At 42.0% G+C, this 26,593-nt stretch overlaps 2 protein-coding genes across 2 annotated transcripts in view; both read right to left on the bottom strand.

Moving 5' to 3' along the window:
* The window catches only part of LOC140721777 (uncharacterized), a 455,764-nt gene that overhangs the window by 25,189 nt on the left and 403,982 nt on the right, over positions 1–26,593 (bottom strand). The gene's annotated exons all lie outside the window — the stretch shown is intronic.
* Positions 1,604–2,931, bottom strand: LOC140721779 (uncharacterized). The gene has a single exon (XM_073036577.1). It carries the CDS (start codon positions 2,527–2,529, stop codon positions 1,630–1,632), a length of 900 nt encoding a protein of 299 aa, XP_072892678.1. The 5' UTR covers positions 2,530–2,931; the 3' UTR covers positions 1,604–1,629.

Genomic DNA, 26,593 nt, shown 5'->3' with positions numbered 1-26,593 from the left:
CTTCAGAAACGAACCAGCAGCAATAGACTACTACTGGAGTCTGTTTTTGATGTGAAAACCACAATGCTAATTATATCCACTTATAATATAGTAACTTAGGCAAGTTAAACAACAATTAACAGTGTTATGTGTATGTATGTGTGTAAATATAACTCCCAAACTATTGAGCTCGGGGAAAACAAGACTTGGAGTCTTCAGATGGTAAAGTATGAAAGTTCAGTTCATCCACAAAATAGGTGATGAGAGAGATATTTGTAATTCAGGGTAAATGTCGAGAGAAGACTGTTATGTCAAACAGCAAGGGAGATAAGGCTGAGTACAGAGCTATGGTGGAAATCTTTGTCACATGGTACGAGCAGAATCATCTGCAGCTTAATGTGAAAAAGACTAAGGAGCTGGTGGTGGACCTGAGGAAGGCTAAGGCACCGGTGACCCCTGTTTCCATCCAAGGGGTCAGTGTGGACATGGTGGAAGATTACAAATACCTGGGCATACAAATTGACAATAAACTGGACTGGTCAAAGAACACTCAGGCTGTTTACAAGAAGGGTCAGAGCCGTCTCTATTTCCTGAGGATACTGAGGTCCTTTGACATCTACCAGACGATGCTGAGGATGTTCTACGAGGCTGTGGTGACTAGTGCTATCATGTTTGCTGTTGTGTGCTGGGGCAGCAGGCTGAGGGTAGCAGACACCAACAGAATCAACAAACTCATTTGTTATGCCAGTGATGTTCTGGGGGTGTAACTGCACTCTCTGGCGGTGGTGTCTGAAAAGAGGATGCTGTCCAAGTTGCATGCCATCTTGGACAATGACTCCCATCCGCTCCATAATGTACTGGTTAGGCACAGGAGTACATTCAGCCAGAGACTCATTTCACCGAGATGTAACACTGAGCATCACAGGAAGTCTTTCCTGCCTGTGGCCATCAAACTCTTCTAATCTTCCCTCGGAGTGTCAGACACCCTGAGCCAATAGGCTGGTCCTGGACTTATTTACACTTGCAAAGATAAACTTATTATTATTTAATTATTGATGGTTTTATATTGCTATATTTCTACACTATTTTTGGTTGGTGCAGCTGTAACGAAACTCAATTTCCCTCAGGATAAATAAAGTACGTCTGTCCGTCTGTCTGTTCTACAGGTTCCACAGTGTTAAAATGAGAGAACAGTTGCTGTAGATTTTATCCGTCATCTTTACAAATCTACATACGAATTTTCACCGAAAGTGACTTGTCATGAGGGGTATCATCTTCAAATGAATGACCACATCACACCCAGGCAAGGGTTAACACATAAGTGGTCTCCATAGGATATCCCAAATCAGATCCACTCCTATGTGTTAAATGAGGTGACAGCCACACATTCGATGTATGGTGAATCGATAATTAGCCCACCCTTGTGGGCAAAGGAAAGTTCCAAACAGTGACCCTTGGCCACTAGTTCCCTGGTTTCGATTCTTCCATTTTTCATCCGTCTCCGTCTGACTCTGAGTGTCTGTGTCCTCAGTTAAAACTAAACAAGATGCGAGCAATGTAAACAAGCTGCAAGTCAGACTGATTCACCTTCTTAATCTCTCTTAAAATGACTGTCCATATCAAACAAAACCTAGGGATTCATAACAATGGTCACTCCCCACTATGAACTGACTTGTGTTCCAGTATTTGGGATGACTGAGTGAATCCTTTCCCACCGACTGAGCAGGTGAACGGCTTCTCCCTAGTGTGAACTTGCTGATGTCTCTGTAGGTTGGATGACCGAGTGAATCTCTTCCCACAGACGGAGCAGGTGAACGGCTTCTCCCCAGTGTGAACTCGCTGATGTACCAGTAAGGTGGATGACTCAGTGAATCCTTTCCCACATTCTGAGCAGGTGAAAGGCCACTTCCCAGTGTGAACTTGCTGGTGTGCCAGTAGTTGAGATGACCGAGTGAATCCCTTCCCACACTCTGAGCAGGTGAATGGCCTCTCTCCAGTGTGAATTCGCTGATGACTATGTAGGTTGGATGAGTGAGCGAATCTCTTCCCACATTCTGAGCAGGTGAACGGCTTCTCCCCAGTGTGAACTGACTGGTGTTCCAGTAGGTGGGATGACTGAGTGAATCCCTTCCCACATTCTGAGCAGGTGAACGGCTTCTCCCCAGTGTGAACTCGCTGATGCTTCTGTAGGGTGGATGAATCAGTGAATCTCTTCCCACATTCTGAGCAGGTGAACGGTTTCTCTCCAGTGTGAACTCGCTGATGTACCAGTAGGGTGGATGACCGAGTGAATCCCTTCCCACAGACTGAGCAGATGAAAAGCTTCTCCCCAGTGTGAACTCGCTGGTGACTCTGTAGGGTGGAAGAGTCAGTGAATCCTTTCCCACACTCTGAGCAGGTGAATGGCCTCTCACCAGTGTGAACTCGATGATGTCTCTGTAGATTGGATGACTGAGTGAATCCCTTCCCACACTCTGAGCAGATGAACAGCTTCTCCCCAGTGTGAACTCGCTGATGTCTCTGTAGGGTGGAAGAGTCAGTGAATCCCATCCCACACTCTGAGCAGGTGAATGGCTTCTCTCCAGTGTGAACTCGCTGATGACTCAGAAGGGTGGATGGATTAGTGAATCTCTTCCCACAGACTGAGCAGGTGAATGGCCGCTCTCCAGTGTGAATTCGATGATGTCTCTGTAGATTGGATGACTGATTGAATCTCTTCCCACATTCTGTGCAGGTGAATGGCTTCTCCCCAGTGTGAACTGACTGGTGTTCCAGTAGGTGGGATGACTGAGTGAATCCCTTCCCACATTCTGAGCAGGTGAACGGCTTCTCCCCAGTGTGAACTCGCTGATGCTTCTGTAGGGTGGAAGAATCAGTGAATCTCTTCCCACATTCTGAACAGGTGAACGGTTTCTCCCCAGTGTGAACTCGCTGATGTACCAGTAGGGTGGATGACCGAGTGAATCTCTTCCCACAGACTGAGCAGATGAACGGCTTCTCCCCAGTGTGAACTCGCTGATGACTTTGCAGGTGGGATGACTGAGTGAATCTCTTCCCACAGACTGAGCAGCTGAACGGCCTCTCTCCAGTGTGAACACGCTGGTGTCCCATTAGGTCAGATGACTGAGTGAATCCTTTCCCAGAAATTCAGCAGATCACCAGCCTTTGCCCACAGTGAACTGACAGGTGTGTCCGCAGGTGGGAAGACTGACTGAATCCTTTCTCACACACAGAACAGGTGAATGGCCTTGCCCAGTGTGAACTTGCTGATGTACCTTCAGTTGTGATAAACGAGTGAATCCATTCCCACTGTCTGAGCAGGTGAATGGCCTTTCTCCTGTGTGAAATGACGGGTTGCCAGTTGGTCAAATGACCGAGTGAATCCCTCCCCACAGTTTGAGCAGCAAGGATGGTCGATTGAACCCCTTGCTCCACTTCTTAAATATCTGGACAGAGACAACCAAACTGGTGTGCCGTGTTTGAACTTCCTGGAGACAAACTCCTTCTTGTTTTTAACCTGTAAAAAGATTTACAAAATCCATCAATGGGTGTAGGACAACATTTCAGATGAGATTACTTGAGTTACCAAGGTTTGATCTGGTATCACACTGTTACAGTGAGATTCTACCCAAGTTGGACACAGAAATCATCTCCTGACTGGGCAGAGTGCTGGTATCTGGAATGACCATCAATTCCCTGATGCTGTTCCTGTTTCTATAAGAATGGGGCATTTCTGCCATCTCCAATTTCTACCTTGGCTGAGTTGGAATCTCTCCATTGGTATTATTCCCTGTTCCTGCTGAGCTGCATGGGTGCCTGGCCCCACAGTAACTGAAACAGTCTCACGCAATTAGTCTTTCTTGATGTGCATCTGGGATTTTCTTTTATGTATTACTAACTTAAAGTGCCACAGTTTTAATGCCATATAAAAAATTCCTGTTGAGGTGAATGGTTGGTCCACACAGCTGTTAAAAAGACAGAGTGAATTTTTGTAATATTTCACATTCTTGTAGAAAATTACAACACAGAAACATGCCCTTTGGGCCATCTAGTCTGTGCTGAACTATTTAATCTTCCCACTCCCATACCCCTACCATGCATGTACCTACATGAACCTCTGAAATGTTGAAATCGAGCTTGCATGCACCACTTGAGCTGGCTGCTCATTCCACACCCGGATGACTGTCTGTGTGAATGAGTTTCCCTTCATGTTCCCCTTAACATTTCACCTTTCACCCTTAACCCATGGCCTCTGGTTGTACTCCCACCCCATCTCAGTGGTAAAAGCCAGCTTGCATTTACACTATCTATGCCCCTCTATCACAATCAAATCTCCCCTCAAACTCCTACAGTCCAAGGAATAAAGTCTTGACCTGTTCAATCTTTCCTTATAACCCAAGTACTCCAGACCTGGCAACATACTTGTGAATTTTCTCTGAACTCCTTCAAAGTCCTTACAGCTTTCCTGTAGGTAGGTGACCAAAACTGCACCCAGTACTCCAAATTAGGCCTCACCAATGTCTTCTACAAGTCAACATAACATCCATCTATTGTTGTCAGTACTTTTGTTCATGAAGGCCATTGGGCTAAAATCTTCCCTTCCATCTCTATCTAACTCTGATACCACTTTCAGTGAATTAAGGACTTTCTTCTACAAGAGGTCCCTTTCTTCTACAACACTCCTCTGTGCCCGACCAGTCACTGTGAAAGACCTCCCTTGGTAGGTCAGACCAAAGTGCAACAACTCACACTTGTCTGCATTAAATTCCTTTTTCCATTTATCAAACCATTTTGCCAGCTGGTCCAGGTCGCACTGCAAGTTGAAATGCTTTTTTGGCATTGACTAGATGGGCCAAAGAGCCTGTTTCTTTACTGAACTTCTCCATGTTTCTATGGCAGAGAAGCTGGCCAAACTTGTTTGGAAGGGAAAGGGTAGGAGTGACAATTGAGCAGCAGTGGCTGGAGTTTCTGGAGCAATTCGGGAGCTGAGTGATTCCACAGAAGTGGAAGCATTAGAAAGACAGGAGGACACAACTGTGGCTAAAATGAGAAGCCAAAGCCAACGTAAATGTCAAAGAGAGGGCAAACAAAAGAACAAAAACTATTCGGAAGCTTTGAGAAACCAAAAGAAGACAACAAAAAAATTCAGATGAACTCAGTGCGTGGAATCATGATTTGTAGTCATTAATGGGTCTCGGTAGCACCCAACATTCTGAGGCATTTAGAGGAACAAAATATACGAGGCTTCAATTTCTTTTCAAAAGCAAGGTTCCCTGGACCAGTTACCTTCCAACTTTCATTTTGGCAGGCAAATACAAACTCTGCATCCTCAAAAATTCACATCTGAAGGCCTCCCACTTACAGGTACTCCTTTGCCAGGAGACAACCTGTCCCAAACCACACTTGTCAGATCCTTTCTGATACCATCAAAAATGACCTTTCTCCAATTTAGAATCTCAACCCGTGGTCCAGACCTCTCTTTTTCCATATTTACTTTGAATCTCATGGCATTATGATCACTAATTTCTGTCACCAGCCCTGATCATTTCCTAACAGCTTATTGCACACTTCTACATTGGGAATTCTACTTATTGATTAAGGGCACATTTGACAAACTCTACCCTATCTAGTCCTTTTATAGTATGGGAGTCTTCGTCAATATATGGAAAGTTAAAATCACTTACTGAATCAACCTTTTTGTTTATTGGCATGGTCTTCAATCTCTCTACAAATTTGTTCCTCTAAATCCTTCAGACTGTTGGGTGTAAACAAGTCCCAATATTGGCCTGTCCTGAGCTCATCTGGCTTTCCTACGATACTTCTTGCATTGTGATATACACAGCTCAGCACATTCATTGCACCAGGCTCAACCATCTAACTGCTGAATCTATCTATGATCTGAACATCTGACTGGTGTCAAGGAAACAAACCCTCCGTCATTTTCACAAAAACAAAGGAGCTGATTGTGGACGACAGGAGGAATGGAGACAGGATAACCCCTATTGACATCACTGGATCTGGGGTTAAGAAGGTGAACAGCTTTAAGTTCTTCGGCATAAACATCACCAAGCAACTTACATTGTCTGTACATACCGGCTGTGTTGTGAAAAGAGCACAACAGCACCTCTGTCACCTCAGACAGTTGAAAAAGTTGGGGATGGGGACCAAAATCCTGAGGACTTTCTACAGGGACACATTTGAGAGCATCCTGACTGGCTGCATCACTGCCTGGTATGGGAATTGTACTTCCCTTAATTGCAGGAAACTGCAGAGAGTGTTGCGGACAGCCCAGCACATCCGTAGTGGTGAACTTTCCACTATTCAGTACATTTACACAGACAGGTGTATAAAAAGGGCCCAAAGGATATCAGGGACCAAATTCACCACAACCACAAACTGTTCCTGCTGCTACCATCCAGGAAATGGTACCACAGCAAAAGGAGCAACAGGCTCCGGGACATCATCTTCCACCAGGCCATCAGACTGATTAATTCATGCTGATACAATTGCATTTCGATGTTATATTGACTGTCCTATGTACAAACGATCTGTTATAAATTACCATAAATTACACATTGCACATTTAGATGGAGAGATAACATAAAGATTTCTACTCCTCATGTTTATGAAGTAGGTATCTAATAAAGTCAATTCAATTCAATTCACCCTCTCCATTATCTGTTTGGTCATTCTGGCTCCCATTCCCCTTACAGCTTATTTTAACCACATCACCTGCTCCACCCCTACTAGCACTAGCATGCCTTACCACTTGGATATCAGTCCCCTCTTGTTCTGTTCCCCTAACTAATGAATCCCCTATCACCCCTTTGACTTTTCTCTGTCAGGTAATCCCCTTCACCACCAGTTTCTAAAGTGGTCTACCTTTTGTTGTGTTTGATGGGCACAAGAGTACTCTGCAATGGCTATTTAACCTCATTCCCCTTCCTGACTCTCTCCCGGTTTCCTGTGTACGGCACCTTGGGTGTAACTCACCTCTCTTCATGTCATATCTATCACCCCCTCCAACTCCCGGATGATCCGGAATTCATCCATTTCAGGTTCCAACTCCTTAACGTGCAGGGTGCACATCTTATAGGTGAGGACATCAGGGACACTGGAGGTCTCACCACCTTCCCACCAATGTCCCCTCTAATTTGTAATGACCAGTGTGCACATAAATCATGTACTGTGCACTTTTTTTTAACTCAGTGACATGTGCACAGTGAATTTTATACAGAGAGGTAATCGTTTTCACAGCTAGCAAATCACTGTTGATAAGTACTTTGATCTCCTCTGAGTTTGATTGAGTTCATCTGTACTCTCACACAAACTATGTAGCAGGCCTGTAACGGGTAATGAAGGATTTTCTCACCAAAGCTTTTGCATATTGTCCATATGTGGTTTGCTTGCTAAATTATTCTTTAAAAAGTCAGATTTGCAAATATTACTCCACTTCTTCCCACTTAGAAATTCTCCAGCACCTCTTGCATTGCCACAATACACACAGGTAACACCAGTTTCTATATTGGGCATAAATATTTCCCCCGAACCCTCCTGAGGAATTGAGGGTATATAAAAAAATTCATTTTGAACCTGTGTAACCTCTGGCTAAAAGAATAATTGGGAGTGAATAGGAATTTTAACTGAAGTGAGCTCAGTCTTCAGCGTTTAGCTAAGACAGACTCATTACCAGTTCTCTGTGGCTTGCAGAGAGACACACTGAGAGCTGATAACATTATACATTGTATCCTCATTTGAGTAAAGGGAGAAGGACTCACTGATAAGGACAGGAATGAACATTTGTTTGTAATTAAGTCAGGGCCTTGCAAAGGGAATAACTGATAAGGACTGGACAGTACATCCATCTATAATTAAAACCATTTAGCAAACTCTGTTATCTAAGTAATTAAGTTTTGCACCAACACACTTAGTGGGCGTGCCAGTTCAAATAACATCTTGCAATATTAATGGATGGGATGTATTATGTATAAATATACGGCTGTAACCTAAGTCATTCGACTTGTCAGAAGGTGGCAGTGCTTACGTGCCTTCACTTTGACAACTGGGTCTCAAACTCCTGCAGGCATTTGAATGCACAATAAACCATGGTGTCGATAAGAAGCTGGTCTCCTGAGTTTTATTCAGATTCAACTTTAACATTTGGCATCACGAACAGGGTCCCAATATAGGGAGTGCCAAGCAGACGGGCTGAGTAAGCAGCTGGACCACTCGGGGGACTGCGGAGACCAAACGGGAGCCCAATGGGTATTTTAAATTTGACACTCACCGTTAGTTCCTTTGGACATACGGTGCCTCACCCAAGGCTGATCACATACCTTGACAGGATCGGGAAAGAAATTGTTGGGAGATTTGTATAAGGTAGGCAAAATTTTACTAAATGGCTAGGAGGCAGACATGCCAGGTAAATTCATCAATTAAGCAGGAGGTGCCAGCCGGGTAAATGTATCTCATTGTTAATTGAGCAGGAGGCTTTGTGCCCGATAAATTACTTAGAGACCATTGGTCAATTGCAGTCAATTGATACGAGTGGGCCAGCAGCAGCCCGATACAATTTGTGTGAGAGTTCTCCAGACAAGGAAAAATATTTGTGAATGTTGAGTGCAGTGCTGAATAAGAAATTGGGGAACAAAATGTGGCCACGGATGGGGGAGGGTGCAGGAGCCTTGGTTATTACCTCATGAGAACAAGCAGTAAATTTGATTTGGAAAAAGAACTGAGGAAATAAGTGGAAATTGTTGAAAAGGGATTGGAAGGAAAAGGCAGATGTAAAGCAGAACTTTGCTGGCTATGCCACTGGTGGCATAATGGCTTCAGCATTGGACTTCGAGGCGAGAGGTCCCGAGTTCGAATCCAGCCGACCCCCTTGCACATTTTCATCTGTGCTGGGTTAGAGCTGGTGAACAAAACAACTCACCCAGCAGAAGGCAATGGCAAACTACTGCTGTAACTTGCCTTGTACGTGATTTCCCAACACCACACAGTGGCGTGGAAGGAAATCCTCGGCTAACTGGAAAAAATTCAGGATGTGACATACCTTTAAAGTGGAACAGTATATTATCAGCAAGTTGGAAAAATAATGCAGGTGATAAAGGGATAGAGTAGTGGTCACCAACCATTTTAAGCCCAAGATCCCCTACCTTGGCCTTAGTAAAATGCAAGATCGACCCAGATCAATTAGTTACACGCATGCGCACCAGGGCAGAAAAGACCAGAAGTAAAACCCCACAACCTGGAAGTAGAAATAATGTATAAACACTGGGGCACCCGCCCTTTTTTTGCACCGCAGACCGGTTTAATATTGACAATATTCTTGTGGACCGGCCAACGGGGGATGGGGTGGGTGGGGGTGCTAAACACAATAGGAATACAGCGATACTCATAAGTTCCTTATGTCCAGTCTATTCCGTAATTCAGTTTTTGTGGCGCTCGGCACTTAGCTTCTGTCCCGCGCTGCTCACGTTTTCTCCGCTGAAAAAACTCAACACGTTTTCGTTTAAGTGCAGGGTGCTTGGACTCGGGGTACCCAAGTGGTTTTGAGGGCTTCATTGCCTCATTGGACAGCCTCCTGCCCGCCCGCCGCCAGATGCCTTGGCTTGGTTTGGTTGGTCGTGGGTTGGGTGAGAGGACAATGTCAGGGCCGGAGGTCCCTGTGCCGGAGCCGCGGCAGTCACAGTCCGGAGAGAGTGACCAACCGAGCAAGGAGTGTGACAGGGCACGAGCCCGCCCCCCCAGTAGGACCTATCAGCCGACAAAAGTTTGTTTCAGTAGATCACAGCACGGTAGCTGCTCTGATACCTATGAAACGCTGAGCCCGAATTAGGTCGTCTGCGAATATTTTACTGCCGGATTCCCCACGAACATTCGGTGTGCTAAACCGGTTTAGAGGCAGCACTCCAGGCCAGTAGTGACGGCACTTCCCACCGGCCGCTGAGGCCAACTGGTGATCTCTGGCATGAGGGTGTCACTGCGGTTAGGCGACTGATGACCTCGCGTGCACTCAAGTTCAACAGTGGGCTGACAGGGAATGAGGAAAGGTGCAGCTGACTCATGTTGTTTCCTCGCGGCCCAGTGGTTGGGGACACTGTGTAGTTACACGCATGTAGAAAGAATGGAACTAAAACCCCACAATCCAGAAACAATCTCTCAACAGTATTTGTGTATTTATTTTTCTTTTTTTTCGGGATCTACTGGGAAAGTCTCAAAGGTAGACGAGTCGATCGCAATCGACAGGTTGGCGACCACTAGGATAGAGGTAAGTACTGCAGAAGGAACACCAAAGGTGGGGAGACGTTAAAAACAGAGCGTGAATGGATGGATGGGCGCCCAAAACGACAGCAGGAAAAACAACGTAAGCAAACCAAGGCCGGTCTACATTGGGGAGAAGGGCAGGAATGTCAGTCTAAAGTTAGAACTGATAGGGAAACACGGGATCCCGAACCCGTGTCTGGCATATCGACCCTGTATGAGTTTTGTGGCCTGCTACAGCACTTTCGCAGGAGACCAAGCCTTTAATGATGGGAATCTGTCCCCCCAATTTAATGCCCTACTGCTCCAATGCTTACCAACTAAGTTAACCAACATCATTAACAAATAATATGGATTGGCCTGACAATGACCAAAATCGAATGCAACGAGCTTTGACATATCATTGGAACAGGGCTTTCGAATGCCAATCAACCCCGAAGGGAACTAATATTACAGGTGAATGGAGACTGCCTCTGTCTGTCGATAGAGTAGCACTAATTCTGTGCTGCTCTTAGTTTTCTCTCCCGCCCACAGCTTAAATTTTGTATTTCAAATTTTTAATTGCTGATTCTTGAACGGGAGTGATATGTCTGTGTCTACGAGAAGTGGGAAGAATCTGCATGAACCTACTGACAAAGGTAATGAAAAAGGAAAGACGCTGAAGGAAAGATCTGATGAAATGCCATCATGGGCTGAAGATATCGCTCGGACACTGAAATCAATTCAAGATCAGAATAAGGCAATTAAAGATCAACTGGAAAAGAATATAATGAAAGGAACTTATTTCTGGGAAAACTTAAAGATATGGAAACTCAAGTTACTAATCATGAAGAGGAATTGAAGTCAACTAAGCAAAAACTGTCTGAAACTACAACCCATTTGGAAAAATATCGTTAATAAGATTATTGATTAGGAAACTAAGTCACGCAGAAACAATATCCGAATCATTGGATTGCAGTAAGGAGCTGAAATTGGAGACTTAATGGTTTACTTTGGTAAGCTCTTTCATGATCTATTTCTGACTATTTCATCACAGCTACCTGCTATTGAAAGAGCAGACAGGCTGTCCACTTTGAAATTTAAAGATTCAACCAGACCAAGATTTATTTTGGCTTGTTTTCATCACTTTAAAATTAAAGATCAAATAATGCGACAGGCAAAAAAACAGAGTTTTCAGATTCAATGAGTCTGAGCTCCGTTTTTGTGAAGATTATCCAAAAGAAGAAATGGAACAAAGAGCAAGATTTGCTTTGGTAATGAAACAAGCATATGATAAGAAACGATTTCCCTCTTTGAGTTACCCGACAAGAATGAAAGTTTTTCCTCCTAATTCTTCCCCATGTACTTTCTTTGACACAAAAGTCGAGCTGGATTTTGTCCAGGCAATACCTGTCACCACCACTGACGTTACTACTGAATGAACTAACTGAAAAGCTGTTTGATTATCTGTATATTACTCACACTACGAAAAGAAGATATATGAAGGCTATTTGGATATTTCATTGACAAATTAATAAAAGAAGAAAAGAAAACCTGCTCATGATTACATCCTATTGGATTTTTTTTTTGGAAAGCAGAATTACGGATCAAGTTTGACTGTTTAAATGGTTAATTACATATTTGACTGAGAAAAGAGGATAAAAGGATTTGTTCCTTTTATCTAATATTTGTTTTTTTTTGTTGTTTCTTAAATTACTAACTGGTAGTTGTTTTTTCTACCAACAGGGTTTCTTTTTATATATTTATTTTGGAGGGTTAAGTTACTATGATTTTACTAATTAATATTTCCATCAATTTAGTTCAGTTAAGTATACTATTAACTTTTTTTAATCTGTTTCATTATAGTGCCCTATAACTGATTTTAAAGTTTTCTTAGGGATTTAAAGCTAAACTTAAGATGGGGCTGGTTTTTCTCTCTAAGAGATTATATTATTTTGCTTCTTTTTCTGTTTAACACATGATAGAATGTAAACACTCTCCTTTGTTGAGACTTTACTGTCTTTCTTGCAAGGTCATTTTATTTATTTTATGTAGTGGCTGTGGGGAGGCAGAGACGAGACCAACAGAGTGGCCCATGTCTTCGCATCGATCTTAGTTCACTTGCCTTTTTTTCAGGCTTTTGGGAGGGTGGGTGGGTTTAGAGTTAGGAGTTTTTTCCCATTGGGTGGTTCCGGAGCATGCGTGTTTTCTATATGGCTTTATTCTTCATCACTGCCATCTTTGATAATCCCGTATTGGTATGTGTTCTGCGCATGTATAAAGTAAATTAGAATAAAGTTATAGTATGGCAGTTAAATGGATTAATGTAATAATTTGGAATATATGTGGTTGGAATTATCCTATTAAACAAAAAAGACTTCAAATTATTAATCGATTCCAACCTGATATAATTTTTGCTCAGGAGACGCATATCAAGGCAGGAGATCAAAATAGATTTTTTTGGATGGTGGAATGGAAAACAACTCCATGCTACTTCTCAGAGCAAAACTAAGGGTGTGTCTATCTTTATTAAATCTAATATATTTACTCAAGAGGATATTGAGTCAGATTCTAATGGTAGATTTTTAATAGTTAAAGGAGTGATTTGTAATAGAAAGGTTGTTTTGGTTAATTTGTATGGTCCTAATTTAGATGATCCTGCTTTTTAAAAAAAAATATTTGCTTTACTGCCAGATTTAAATGAGTATATGTTGTTAATGGGTGGGGATTTTAACTGTTGCTTAAATCGTATGATTGATAAGAGCTCAGCTAATCAACAACTTCCAAATCATTTTGCATCAGTTATTAACTCTTTTTTGACCAATTTTGGGTTGATCGAATTATGGAGGCATTTACACCCTGATAACAGAGAATATTCTTTTTCTTTCCATGTTTATAAAATATATTCAAGGATTGATTATATTATAGTTGATCCCTGTCTTTTGCCTAATGTTAAAAACTGTGAATATGACGCTATTGCTATACCTGATCAAGCGCCTTTGAGTTTGTCCTTTGAATTTGACGATGACATTTTTGGCCGTCCACCATGGCACATGTCTCAGACTTTATTGCAAAGCTCTGACTTTATCAGTTTTATCGAAAGCCAGATAAAAGAATTTTTTACTTTTTAATGATATAGGAGGTATGTCTAAATTAATTATATTGGATACATTCAAAGCATTTTTATGTGGTCAGATTATTTCTTATTCAACTAAACTTAAAAAACAGACTAAAGCAAAATTAGATAAAATTTCAAAACAAATTAAAGATTTAGATAATATCTATGTGACTTCCCCTAATATTGACATTTAAAAAAAGGGTGGAACTTCAATCATAATATAACCTATTATTAACTCATTCAATTGAAGGTTATCTACTTAAGTTAAAGACCCAATTTTATATGTTTGGAGATAAAAATAATAAACTACTTGCAGCTCAATTAAAATCAGCTGGAGCCAAGAGGCAAATTTTGAAAATTCGTAGAAAAGATGGTACCCTGGCTCGGGATTATGAAGAAATTAATAAGATTTTTCAAGACTTTTATACTGAACTTTATAAATCTCAATGTCCAGTAGACTCTTCTGAAATGAATGTGTTTTTTTTTTACGAACGATTGCTTTTCCTAAAATTTCTGTTGAGGATCAAAAAACTCTGGATGCCTAAATTACTGAATCCAAAATTCATAAAGCTATTTTCTCAATGCAATCTGCGAAGGCCCTGGGACTTGCTGGTTATCCTGTAGAATTTTATTAAAAAATCAGAAAATTGCTTCCTCTATATATGTTGGAGATGTTTAAAGAATCTTTTGTGGAAAGTGATTTACCCTCTACTTTTTATGAAGCTTCTGTTTCTTTAATTGTCAAAAAGGATAAAGATCCTTCTGATTGTGCCTCATACAGACCTATTTCATTATTGAATGTCGAAGCTAAGATTCACTTAAAGATAATGGCCAATCTGTTGGAGAGTATTTTGGGTAAAATCATTTTTAAAGAACAAACAGGCTTTATAAAGGGTCATTATTCTTTCTCAAATGTTCGGAGATTATTTAACATTATATATTCACCTTCTTCTAAAACTCCACAATGCCTTATACCTTTGGATGCTGAAAAAGCATTTGATTGAATCGAATGGAAATATTTATTTAATACTTTAGAAAAATTTGGTTTTGGTATTAATTTTAATAATTGGATTAAAATGATATATAAAGCTCCTATTGCTACTGTTGTCACTAATAACTGTAGGTCTCCTTTTTGCAGCTATGATGGGGGACAAACCAAGGTTGTCCATTACGTCCTTTGTTATGTAACTTAAGATTAGAGCCCCTTGCTATTGCTCTTTGTGAAGCTGAAAATATTCATGGGATTTTTGTGAATGAGACCATGCACAAGATCGCTCTTTACACTGATGATTTATTGATTTATCCAAGCCTGAATAATCTATTCCTGCTTTGCTAAAATTATATGACAAATTTGGAGACCTTTCAGGATATAAAATAAATTTTAGTAAAAGTGAATTACTTCCTTTAAATGAATCTGTCTCTACATATGATAATATTCCTTTTAAAGTTATGGATTCTTTTAGATATTTAGGCGTTATAATTACTAAAAACTATCAGGATCTTTATAAAGCCAATTTTCCTCCTTTAGTGGACTTTTTTAGATTTGTTTTTACAAGACTGTTTAATGTCTTTTTCACAGTTAATGGACAAATATGATATCTCTAATACACATTTTTCAGATATTTACAGGTTGGGAATTTTTTACGTGATTTTTTTTTACCAATTTACCCCTCAGCCTGCTCTTTAAATTTGGCTTATGCTGTTTTTCAGTTTAAACCTTTTCAAAAACAATTAATAGCAATCCTTTATAAACAGTTAATGAATGCTCGCATGTCGCCTAATGATAGGGTTCAACGCACCTGGGAAGTACAACTTCAACATTCACTTTCAGATAATCAGTGGAGTAAAATTTATTATTTAGTCAATAATTCACCTATCTGCACACGCCATATCTAAATTCAGTTTAAGATAGTACACAGGGCCCATATGTCCAAAGATAAATTGGTGCATCTTTTTTTCTAATATAAGCCCTATTTGTGACATATGTAATGCAGAAGTGGCTACTCTAACTCATATGTTTTGGTCATGTGTAAGTTTAAACAATTTTTGGAGGGATGTGTTTGGAATATTATCTAAAGTTATAGATGTGGATGTTCAACCTAATCCACTTACAGTAATTTTTGGGATTATTCCAGAAGAAGCAAGCAAAATGTCTGCTTCCGCCCAACAAAATTTTTATATTTATTTCAAAATATTCCTGTTATTGTTTACTAAGAAGTTTTTTGATCAGATTGATTCTATTATTCTATCTTTTATTTGGGATAATAAAAGACCAAGAATTGGTAAATGTCATTTGCAAAAGTTGAAAAAGGATGGTGGTCTCACTTTGCCTAATCTATGAATGTATTATTGGGCTGTTAACGCAGCGTATGTCCTTCTGGTTATATTGGGTTAATAGGAATGAACAGCCAATCTGGGTAGACCAGGAACTGAGAGCTGTGAAACAGTTTTATTTAACTTCGTTATTAGGAGTTACTCTACCTATACAATTAGCTAAAGTTGCTAATTTAAACCTATATCCTGTGGTTAAGCACTCTTTACAAATTTGGATCCAGTTCCGCAATTTTTTTAATCTTAAAAAAGTTAAACTTTGTAGTATAATTTATCATAATTACTTTTTTAAACCTTTTTGGAGTGTTCCAATTTTTTTTTACTTTGGAAAAATAAAGGTATTAATTCTTTTTTGGATTTATTTAAAGAAGGCAGATAGATGTCTTTTGAACAATTTGTCGATAAGTATTCTCTCTTATATTCACATTTTTTACAATATCTTCAAGTTAGACATTTTTTTACAAAAATATTTAAGTAATTTTCCTTACATATTGGAGGCTGGTTTGTTAGATACTATTATGAATATGAACCCCTCGTAGAAAGGTTCTATTGGAAGAATTTATAATTTATTAATACAAAGGGAAAAGCATCCTTAAGATTAAACAGAATAGGGAGAAGGAACTCAATTTCCCTTTTATATGGGAGGATTGGACATGGATTCTGAAGCTGGTTAACTCTTCTTCGATCTGTGCTCGTCATTCACTGATTCAATTTAAAATTGTACATTATTACCATTTGATGAAGGAGAGACTTGCGAAAATATTTCCCAATGTTGACAAGTATTGTGATAGATGTAAAAATGAGATAGCCACACTGACACATATGTTCTGGTCATGTTCTATATTAAAACAGTTTTGGAAGTCAGTCTTTTCGACAATTTCTAAAGCACAGAATCAATTTACAACCTAATAAATTGACTATGCTTTTTGGAATAATTCCTCAAAATATCCATGGTATCCATCATTCCCTTCAAGCAACCCTCCATGACTAAAGCAGAACGGGTTTGCCGGACATGTGGGAGGTACATAATTTTTATACCTTTGTACCTTTATTTGATTTTGAGAAGAGATGGGGCTCATCTGCTCGTTATTATCATTTCAGTTAACTGATAGATTTCCTCCACAATCTAAATGTAAATTTTTTTGATACGTCTTTTCTCTCTTTTTGGCAGTTTGATGTTTATTTTTAGAAGCTTTTTGTATGACGCATGGCTCTGGGGTTGTACCTCCAATGGGTTTCTTCTTTTTTCCCCTCACTTTTCTTTTTTGTTTAATTCACAAAATTTTCAATCCTCAAGATAATTTCCTCTTTTATGAGGCATTGTAAGTGTTGTTACTTCGATGCACTTGTGCTATTTTTGAATAATAATAATAAAAAGATATGAAAAGAATATTAAAGGTGAATATGTTCAGTGGGAAGAAGGATGCGAGCGGGCTATATCTGCGGATCAGAAATGGGAACAACAACCTACCAAGGGACAGGTGGGGACAACAACCCGTTTAGAAATTGACAAGCAAGGATGCTTCCTACCATGAGTACCACCCCTCAGGAAGAGCCCAATGTAATATTGACAGTTGCTGCTATTCCAGTTCCATTTATGATTGATATGGGGGCAACTACAACCACTCTCAATCGGGAAATAGTATCAGAAAAGGGATTGCAGTTATCAGACGCAACATTCACTCTGTCTGGGTTCGAAGGCACGGAACGTACGTATTCACATAACCAGCCACTGGAGGTGGAATTCCACGGGAACCAGCGTGAGGTTTCATTTACAGTCAGCACCCCGCAGTCGGGGGTGTAATCCAGCAGGGAGAGACTTGCTCTGTCTGTTGGAAGTTGAGATTCTCTGCACAGGCAATGGTGTCACCCTGTGACAGGTGAACAACTGATAGCTCCCCAATTTCCGACCCCCCAGTGGTGGGCACTTAATCTGGACTCCACTGCATTTGAACCCCTTCTGCCAGTGGTCGACCCCCACGTGACTCTGTGCTGTGACATTACGGGGTGCTCAGCTTAGGAAAGTCAATATTATGCACCCCTCAAGGTACAGAAGTTCCCAGTCATGGTGATTGGAGAAGTTAAAGGAAAAGTGGGCAGTGCATTACTGGCCGAATTTCCAGATTTCCTTTGGCGACAGACAGAACTGGTGGTTCCCCATAGCACTGTTAGTGTTTGCCCTGGGTTCAAGCCAAAGAGCCCAGAGTTCATTGCCTACACCTTGCTGAAACAAGCCTCCAGCACTGAGGGAGATGGTCAAGACTTGGCTGCGGTCCAACTCCGATACTGGAAGGAGTCTGAGGTGAAGGCGGGACATTTGGTGAGACACACTTTTAATATTGTCTGATCCCAAGACGCTGTACCCCATCTCTGAGCAAATTCAGGCCATGAAGTCGGTCGCCCCAACTGTCCCCCTGTCCGGATCACCGTGAAGGAAGGACAGACTCTCCCATCCATTCTGCAATATCCCCCTCTAGCCCGAAGCAATTTTATGAGGATGAAAGCTCTTTTGTGGATCCAGCAGGGGAACGATGCGATAGTGTCGGACAGTGAAGTAATTGAGCAGGCCTCTTTTGAAGCAGCTGTCTCTGCCCAGAAGGCTGAGCTGTTTGATCTGACCCGTGCCTGTATCCGAGCAACAGACTAAAGTGGGAATGTTTACACAGACTCCCATTATGCGTTTGGAATTGTACATGACTACGGGGCTCTCTGGGAACATGGGGATTCCTGACTTCCTCTGGCCACCCCATTAGTAATGCCACCTTTGTAAACAACTTACTCACCGCTCTACAGCTACCTCGAGTTTTGGCTATTATTAAATGTACAGCCCACACCCACATGTCTAACTTGGTCACTAAAGGCAATGCTTTAGTAGATTAGACAGCGAAAAGTGCGGCACAATCCTCGGTAGTTGTAGTTTGCTCGGGTTCCCGTCAAGCAATCCTCCATGACTCAAGCAGAACGGGTTTGCCAGACATGCGGGAGGTGCGTACTTTTCAGGGGGACGTCTCTGAGGAGGAGCGCAAACTGTGGTCCCAGATGGGGTGCCAGAAAGACCCCGATCTAGGTTTTTGGATCACCCAGTGGGACAGGTTTGTGTTCCTACACAGTTTTTACCAATATTGGTCAATTATGTACATAACTGTACACATCTGGGAAAGGAGGGAATGGTTGGTAACCTGTACCCTGCACACCGGGTACAACTCACTTGACGGGTGAAACTTTTTCGTGTCTACAAGTTGATTTCATTGAATTGCCTAAAGTACATTGCTATAGATACTGCTTAGTTATTATAGACGTGTTTAGTAGATGGGTTGAAGCTTTTCCAACTACCATTAATACTGCTGACTGTTGTGAAGGTATTATTATGGGAAATAATTCCCAGGTACGGTCTGCCAGAGATGCTGATGATACAAAGATTGGAGGTGTAGTGGACAGTGAGGAAGGTTTTCAAAGCTTGCAAAGGGATCTGGACCAGCTAGAAAAATGGGCTGAAAAATGGCAAATGGAGTTTAATACAGACCAGTGTGAGGTGTTGCACTTCAGAAGGTAAAGCCAATGTAGAACAGATAAGGTAAATGGTGGGGCACTGAGGAGTGCAGTAGAACAGAGGGATCTAGGAATACTGATACAAAATTCCCTAAAAGTGGAGTCACGGGTAGATAGGGTAGTAAAGAGAGCTTTCGATACATTGGCCTTTATGAATCATTTGAGTATAAGAATTGGAATGTTATGGTGAGGTTGTATAAGGCATTGGTGAGGCTGAATTTGGAGTATCGTGTGCAGCTCTGGTCACCGAATTACAGGAAGAATATTAATAAGGTCAAAAGAGTGCAGAGAAGGTTTATGAGGATGTTGCCGGGACTTGAGAAACTGAGTTACACAGAAAGGTTGAATAGTTTAGGACTTTATTCCTTGGAGTGTAGAAGAATGAGGGGAGACTTCATAGAGGTATATAAAATTATGATGGGTATAGATAGAGTGAATGCAAGCAGGCTTTATCCACTGAGGCTAGGGGAGAAAAAAAACCAGAGGACATGGGTTAAGGGTGAAGGGCAAAAAGTTTAAAGGGTACATTAGGGGGGGGGGCTTCTTCACAACTGGTTCTGACAGAGACATAACCGGTTCTTCTGGGCACATTCTGTCTCACTCCCAACTATTTCCTACCTTCCTTTGTGCAGATACGTAATGTCTAAAGGACCAGTGTTTGAGTAAATGAGACTCACCAGACTTTCTCCTGACTGAATCAATGGAAACCCTGAGTCAGATGGGTCCTCTCCAGTTGGTGCTCTCAGTCCTCGGGCTGGTTCACTTGTTGCTGTTCCCTTGTCTTCAGTCGTGGTTTTTCTTCCAATAAATCTCTCACTGCAGGTCTAACTTTAACATGAAAGATAATGAAGCACATTAACAATACAAAGGAGGACCAAACATTTCTGCTTAATGTTACTAGGAACAAAACTCACTGAAATTTAAACGTTGAAGGCAAATATAATGATCTCAGTGAACAATCTTTTATTGTCCCTCATATGTCACAAAATGATATGGGATAAGAAGGAGCCATCATTCAGTCATGGTAAGACATAAGACAAAGGAACAGAATTAGATGATTCGATCCATCTGGGCTGCCACACCACTCAATCACGGCTGATTTTTATTCCAACACCATATTCCTGCCTTCCTCCTGTAACCCTGAAGCTACTTAGCAATCATGAATATATTAATCTCTGTCATAAATATACCCAAATGGCAGCCTCAATCAGACTCTGTGGCAACAAATTCCATAGATCAGACATCTTTTGGCAAAAAAAAATTTCTCAACTGAATTTTAACAGGAAGCATCTTTATTCTGAGACCGTGCTGTCAGATCACAGACTCTCTGTCTAATGGAAACATCCTCTCCATGTCCACTGTATCCAGGCTTTTCAGCATTCGGTAAGTTTACTTAACGATACATCCCTCCACCATCCCCACCGTCCCTCTGAACTCCATTGACCACAGGTCCAGAAGCATCAAATGCTCCTCATACATAACGCCGATCATTCCTGAGATTATTCATGTAAACCTTGTTAGCAACAACTGTACTGAACACATTTCCAGGAATAACAGACAAATTGGTACCAGGATAATTTAAAGGGAAATGTTGTGCTTTCTTTACTGTTCTACTATCACAGGTGCTGGCGTGTGGCCAAGTGGTTAAGGTGTTGGTCTAGTGATCTGAAGGTTGCTAGTTCGAGCCTTGGCTGAGGCTGCGTGTGTGTCCATGAGCGACGACACCAGTGCCAAGCTGTATGGGTCCTAATGCCCTTCCCTTGGACAACATCGGTGGCGTGGAGAGGGGAGACTTGCAGAGACTCTAACGGAGGCCTACAAACTATCACAGCCATTTTCATTTCCAGGTTAAAACAGGTCCATTTCATGAAATATAAACCAAGAAATAAAAAGAAACTGGAATTACCAGAAACACTCAGCAGGTAAGGAACAGCTTACAATACAATTCAATTAATAACATTTCATCAGAATGACTTCAAACATTTTCAGTTTTTAGTGCAGATCTCCAGCACAGCTGCCTGATTTCCACTGTGTGACAGTGGGGGGGGGGGATTTCCAAACACAGTTTGAACACCAAACTCAGGGTCTATTTCTACTGTTGTAAACACGGAACAGCCCATTTACTCACAGCCTCTCCCTGTGAGGATGGAATGGGAACTCATGCTCTCCTCAGATTGGCAGTCATTGCTTCCAAAGGAACTCCAGAAACAAACATCTGATCCCAGACCAGAAATACTCACTCAACACCTCACAAGCCCAAACAGCTCGATCCCCGGGTCCATTTTACCTGGATCAAAAACCGTGATCTCCCAGGACCCAACCTCGCAATCACACAGCTGAATCTGTCACTCACCGACTCTGAGAGTCTCACACATCATCCCCACATCTCAAACTGGGTAGTGCAATCCGGGATTTCCCCACAAACAATGTCCAGCTGCTCAAAATTTCTGCTTCATTGCAGAACGAGCATCCAGCCCCATCTGTAGAAGCACTAACCAAAGTCAAAGCCAAATCACCAATAGTTCCATTTGCCTGGAATGCCAATCACAGGATTAGAGCCCAAGCACCAACTCTCCCAGTACTCTTTGCTGCCAGTAAAATGCTGCAGTGTGTCAGCCCGTCACTGTTCATAAACTAGCACCTCCACACCAATGCACAACAGAACTGGGACCTGATGACCCTCCGGCATTCCAGCTAACAATAACCGATTCTGGAAATGACTCAGCGAGGCCAAAGGTACAAAAGAACACTTCACAATGAAGACAAGGGTTGGAAGAAAGTTTGCTGATATATAACATTTAGGAGGTGAGATACAAGGCGGACTGAGGATGACCCAGATGGTTGATGTTCATCACTGAAGCGGGGTTGGGGAGTGTGAGGAGACTGGACAGAGGTTGAACAAGATGAGCAGATGGAACCAGGTGGGAGAAGGGATCAAGGACAATCACTGATGGTCCTCCAGCAACACATAGGTACTGAATGAATAGGACATACTACTGTACAAAAGATTCTAAAATGACAGAATTAGCAAAAACAACAAGAACTTTGCCAGATATACTTTGACCCTCACCAAATTTTTATCAACACACCATAGAAAGTTTCCCATCCGGACACTTCACGCTTTGCATGGTAACTGCTCCGCCCGTGACTGCGAGGAACGGCAGAGACCTTTGGATCCAGATCAGCACATCACAGAAACCATTCTCCCCCCTAGACTTCCCAGTCCCTCGGTAAAGCAGGCAGTGAAATCAAAGATCCCCACAACCTGGGACATTCTCCTTTCTCACCCACCCCAGTCCGGGAGAAGACACAACAGCCCTAAAGCTCCAGGACAAATGTGAGGAGCCTCAGGAAGCGAGGCGAGTTCAGGGGAAGTTAACGGGACTCAGTGGCCAACATCAGATTTCCCAACACAACATGGAGGATGCATGACCACCCATCTGGAGATTGTGAACATGCACAAAGAGATCGTTACATCTGCGGTTAAATGGAAGGGGCAAATGGGATCACGTGACCGGTGGGGTCTAACACCCCAGGAACAGACTCCAGCTTCCCAGCACTCTGTGGAAATAAACAGACGCCCCTCACATCTCCTCTCACCTTAAATGTGTCAGACATTTCAAACCCCAGGTAAAACATAACGTCTGTCCACTCTATCTATTCCTTTCGTAATCTGATAAATGTCCATCCAGTCTCACCCCAGCCTGCGCCGCTCTGGAGAAAACAACACAAGTTTGTCCAGCCTCTCGTTATAGCTCATGCCCTCTAATCCAGGCAGTGTCCTGGTAAACCTCTTCTGCGCCCTCTCCAAAGCCCCGACATCCTTCCGAGAATGGGGGCAACCAGAACTGTATGAAACACTCCAGATGTGGGCTAACAAGTTTTACAAAGCTGCAACACAACTTCATGACTTTTGAACTCAGTGCTTCAACTAATAAAGACAACCACGCCATTTGCCTTCTTATCGACCCGATCAATCTGTGCAGTCTCTTTCAGGGAGCGATGAACTTGGAGTCTAAGATCCCTCTGATCATCAACACTGTTCAGGGTTTTGCATTTAACACTATACTGTCTTATACATTCAGGGGTGCAGTGCTACCAGAGCTCACCGGAGAGCCGCTCCGACACCTCTGTAAAAAAGTCAAAATAAACAAGCACGGAATTTAACAGCGGCCGCATATTAAATAGAGGGAATTTTACGGAAGCGGGGGTTGGGAAGAGAGGGTGTTGGCTGGTGGGGAAAAATACCACTAATAACATTAGGATATTTGATCGTTTTTGGTGAAATCCTGGAGCTGTGACTGTTTTTAATTTAGGTACTTGTGAAATTCCTTCTCGCTAGGAAGCTGGGAAATACCTGCACAGAAGTGCAAGCATTTTTCCGCTCTTTCCAATGGGTACCATTGGATTCCAGAAAGGAGCTATATTAGGCAAGGAATGAACATAGAAACCCAAGTTTAAAAGTCGAAAACAATGAAAGAAAAATTCACTGCTCGCTCATCTTCGTCCTGATTTTGAACAAAGACACAAGCTAATTATCCAAAATCCTCTTCTACACCTGGATAAATTTAGTTTTGTTTTACAAGCTAAATGGAAAAAAAGCATTTCTGGGCTATAAGCTAGTTTTACGTCATTTCAACTATCATTAATAGCGGATCAACCCCTTGGCCTCGCTCCACCAACTGTAGCTGATGGAAAAGAGGCTCTTTTTCTCTTTGTGTTGATAGGAAAAAGAGTAATTTAGTGAGGCAATGAACGAGATGAAATGCATTTCCAAAACTCCCAAATGGTTGCTGTCCTCCCGTTAACATTTGTCACTTCCAAACTACGATATTTTCTATTTGTATAAATGCGATAATAATTCATGTAAAGATTCAAGCTTAACTTTTTATATATTTAAAGACTAAACAGGATCTGTAAAGGTCGAACCATGTAACACCCGACGTGTGAGAATATTGTGAGTATCAACACCCACAGGTACACTTCCCAGCCAACCATTTCTGCGAGTGAAACGGTACGAGGCAGAGTTGCCAACATACCACTTTTGAGACTAATATTCAGCAATATTCGTGGCTTTAGCAATAGTTCATCAGACGTTCTTTTTTCATACTCGATTACTTGGTTCCAATTTAGGTGGCTATAAGTGTAAAAAATGAATTGCTTTATTTCTGTTATTTTTATACCTCTGAGGAACACTGCTAAGCGCTGCGGGCCCTGCCGTCTGCTCCGACTCAGTCGTATTAGTGAGGCTACTCCTAATCCTAAAGTAAATTTTTCTCACTAACAACCCTTTGGCTTCTAAGCAAACAAAGTTATTTTACTTGCTTGATAATTATATTCTATGATAATCAGTTAAGTGCAACCGTGCAATACTTTGTCATATTATTAAATTAAGTATTATATGTTTAATTGTATCAGTTATACACTGAAATGTAGTGATAGGCTGCAATCTTGTTAATGTCTTAGCTATCACTATATTTCTGTGGAGCTCTGGAATTCACATATTTCTTTCATCTTGGTTTACTGCTTGACATTACAAGAAGCCCTATTACACGAATGGGGCAAGGAAGTTGTTCAGTACATGAAATGAGCAGGTACACAAATTGGGTGTCACTCCCGAGAGGTGATTGATAGGAAAGATATCAATAAATGAGAGAGAGTGCAGAGACGATTTACTAGGATGTTACCTGGGTTTCAGCACTTAAGTTACAGAGAAAGTTTGAACAAGTTAGGTCTCTATTCATTGGAGCGTAGAAGGTTGAGGGGGGATTTGATCGAGGTATTTAAAATGTTGAGAGAGATAGAGTTGACGTGAATAGGCTGTTTCCATTGAGAGTAGGGGAGATTCAAACGAGAGGACAGGATTTGAGAGTTAGGGGGCAAAAGTTTAAGGGAAACACGGGGGGTATTTCTTTACTCAGAGAGTGATAGCTGTGTGGAATGAGCTTCCTGTAGAAGTAGTAGAGGCCAGTTCAGTTGTGTCATTTAAGGTAAAATTGGATAGGTATATGGACAGGAAAGGAGTGGAGGGTTATGGGCTGAGTGCGGGTAGGTGGGACTAGGTGAGATTAAGAGTTCGGCACGGACTAGGAGGGTCGGAATGGCCTGTTTCCGTGCTGTGATTATTATATGGTTATATGGCCTACGGTGGAATTTTACAAAACCGAGCAATTTTCAATTATCTGAAACAGAAATACCGCAAATGTTATTAATTTCAAACTTTCTGCATAATCACTCAAAGAGTTGAACTACACGTGCAGGTACCGAGAGCTGTATAACTTTAGGCCTTCTAACCTAGGCCACGAACTTATCAATCATTCCTCGTACAGCTCTGGCACCTAAATAATTGCCACTGCACCCCTGCTCCAGCCATCCGGCAGAGCTCGGGCCCGGCCCTTTCCCAATGCAACCGGCCCACATTTACACAATTTCGGGATCAACCCCGACTCACCCGCGCTCGAATCGGAGAACGGCCAACAGCTGCAGAGAGCACTGCGCATGCGTTTCGCAGACGTTTCTCCGCAGCGCCACCCGTGGCCGGAGGCTCGCACAGCGCCACCTGTGGCCAGAAACCATGCAGCGCCACCAGTATCTGGAGGTCCATGCAGCGCCACTAGTGAGGGAGGCGGGAGGGACAACGGAGAGGTAAATCACAAACACCACAAAGTCTGCAGATGCTGGAAATTCAGAGCAACACAAACAAAATGCTGGCGGAACTCAGCAGGCCGGGCAGCATCTATCGAAAAGAGTTTTCAGTTGAACCCTCCTTCAGGACTGAGATGGGACGGGAATAAAATCGGGGCGGGCGAGGAAATGTCTCGCTGGAAGGTGACAGGTGAAGCCAGGTTGGTGGGAAAGCTCAAGAGCAGAAGAAAATAGAGTCTAATAGGAGAGGAGAGTGGAGAACAGGAGAAAGTGATGGAGCAGTGGACCCAGAGAAAAATGATATGCAGGTGAGAGGACGTGAAAGGTCAGAGAGGAAGAGAGGGAGTGGGAGGGAGGGGTGTGAGGGAAATTTGTTCACCGGAAGGAGAAATCGATATTCATGCCATCAGGTTGTGGGGGCGGGGGTACATAGACGGAATGTACTCAGACAGGATGAAGAGGTCAATACTCCCCAATGCCATTAGGCTTTACAATTCAACCGCCAGGACTTAAGAACTTTTTAAAAGCTATTATTAATGCTTTTTGAGATAGTGATTTAGATGCATATCACATTTTTTACTGAGTTAAGTATTGTATGTAATTAGTTTTGCTACAACAAGTGTATGGGACATTGGAAAAAAGTTGAATTTCCCCATGGGGATGAATAAAGTATCTATCTATCTATCTATCTATCTATCTATCTATCTATCTATCTATCTATCTATC

This window comes from Hemitrygon akajei, unplaced genomic scaffold (genome assembly GCF_048418815.1).
Source record: "Hemitrygon akajei unplaced genomic scaffold, sHemAka1.3 Scf000061, whole genome shotgun sequence".
NCBI classification, from domain to species: Eukaryota; Metazoa; Chordata; class Chondrichthyes; order Myliobatiformes; family Dasyatidae; genus Hemitrygon; species Hemitrygon akajei.
The sequence above is the reverse complement of the archived record's forward strand: the minus strand, read 5'-3'. Positions and strand labels throughout refer to the sequence as shown.

Excerpts from the sequence above, each read along its gene's own strand:
- LOC140721779 (XM_073036577.1), bottom strand. The coding sequence starts at position 2,529 with ATGGGATTCACTGACTCTTCCACCCTACAGAGACATCAGCGAGTTCAC.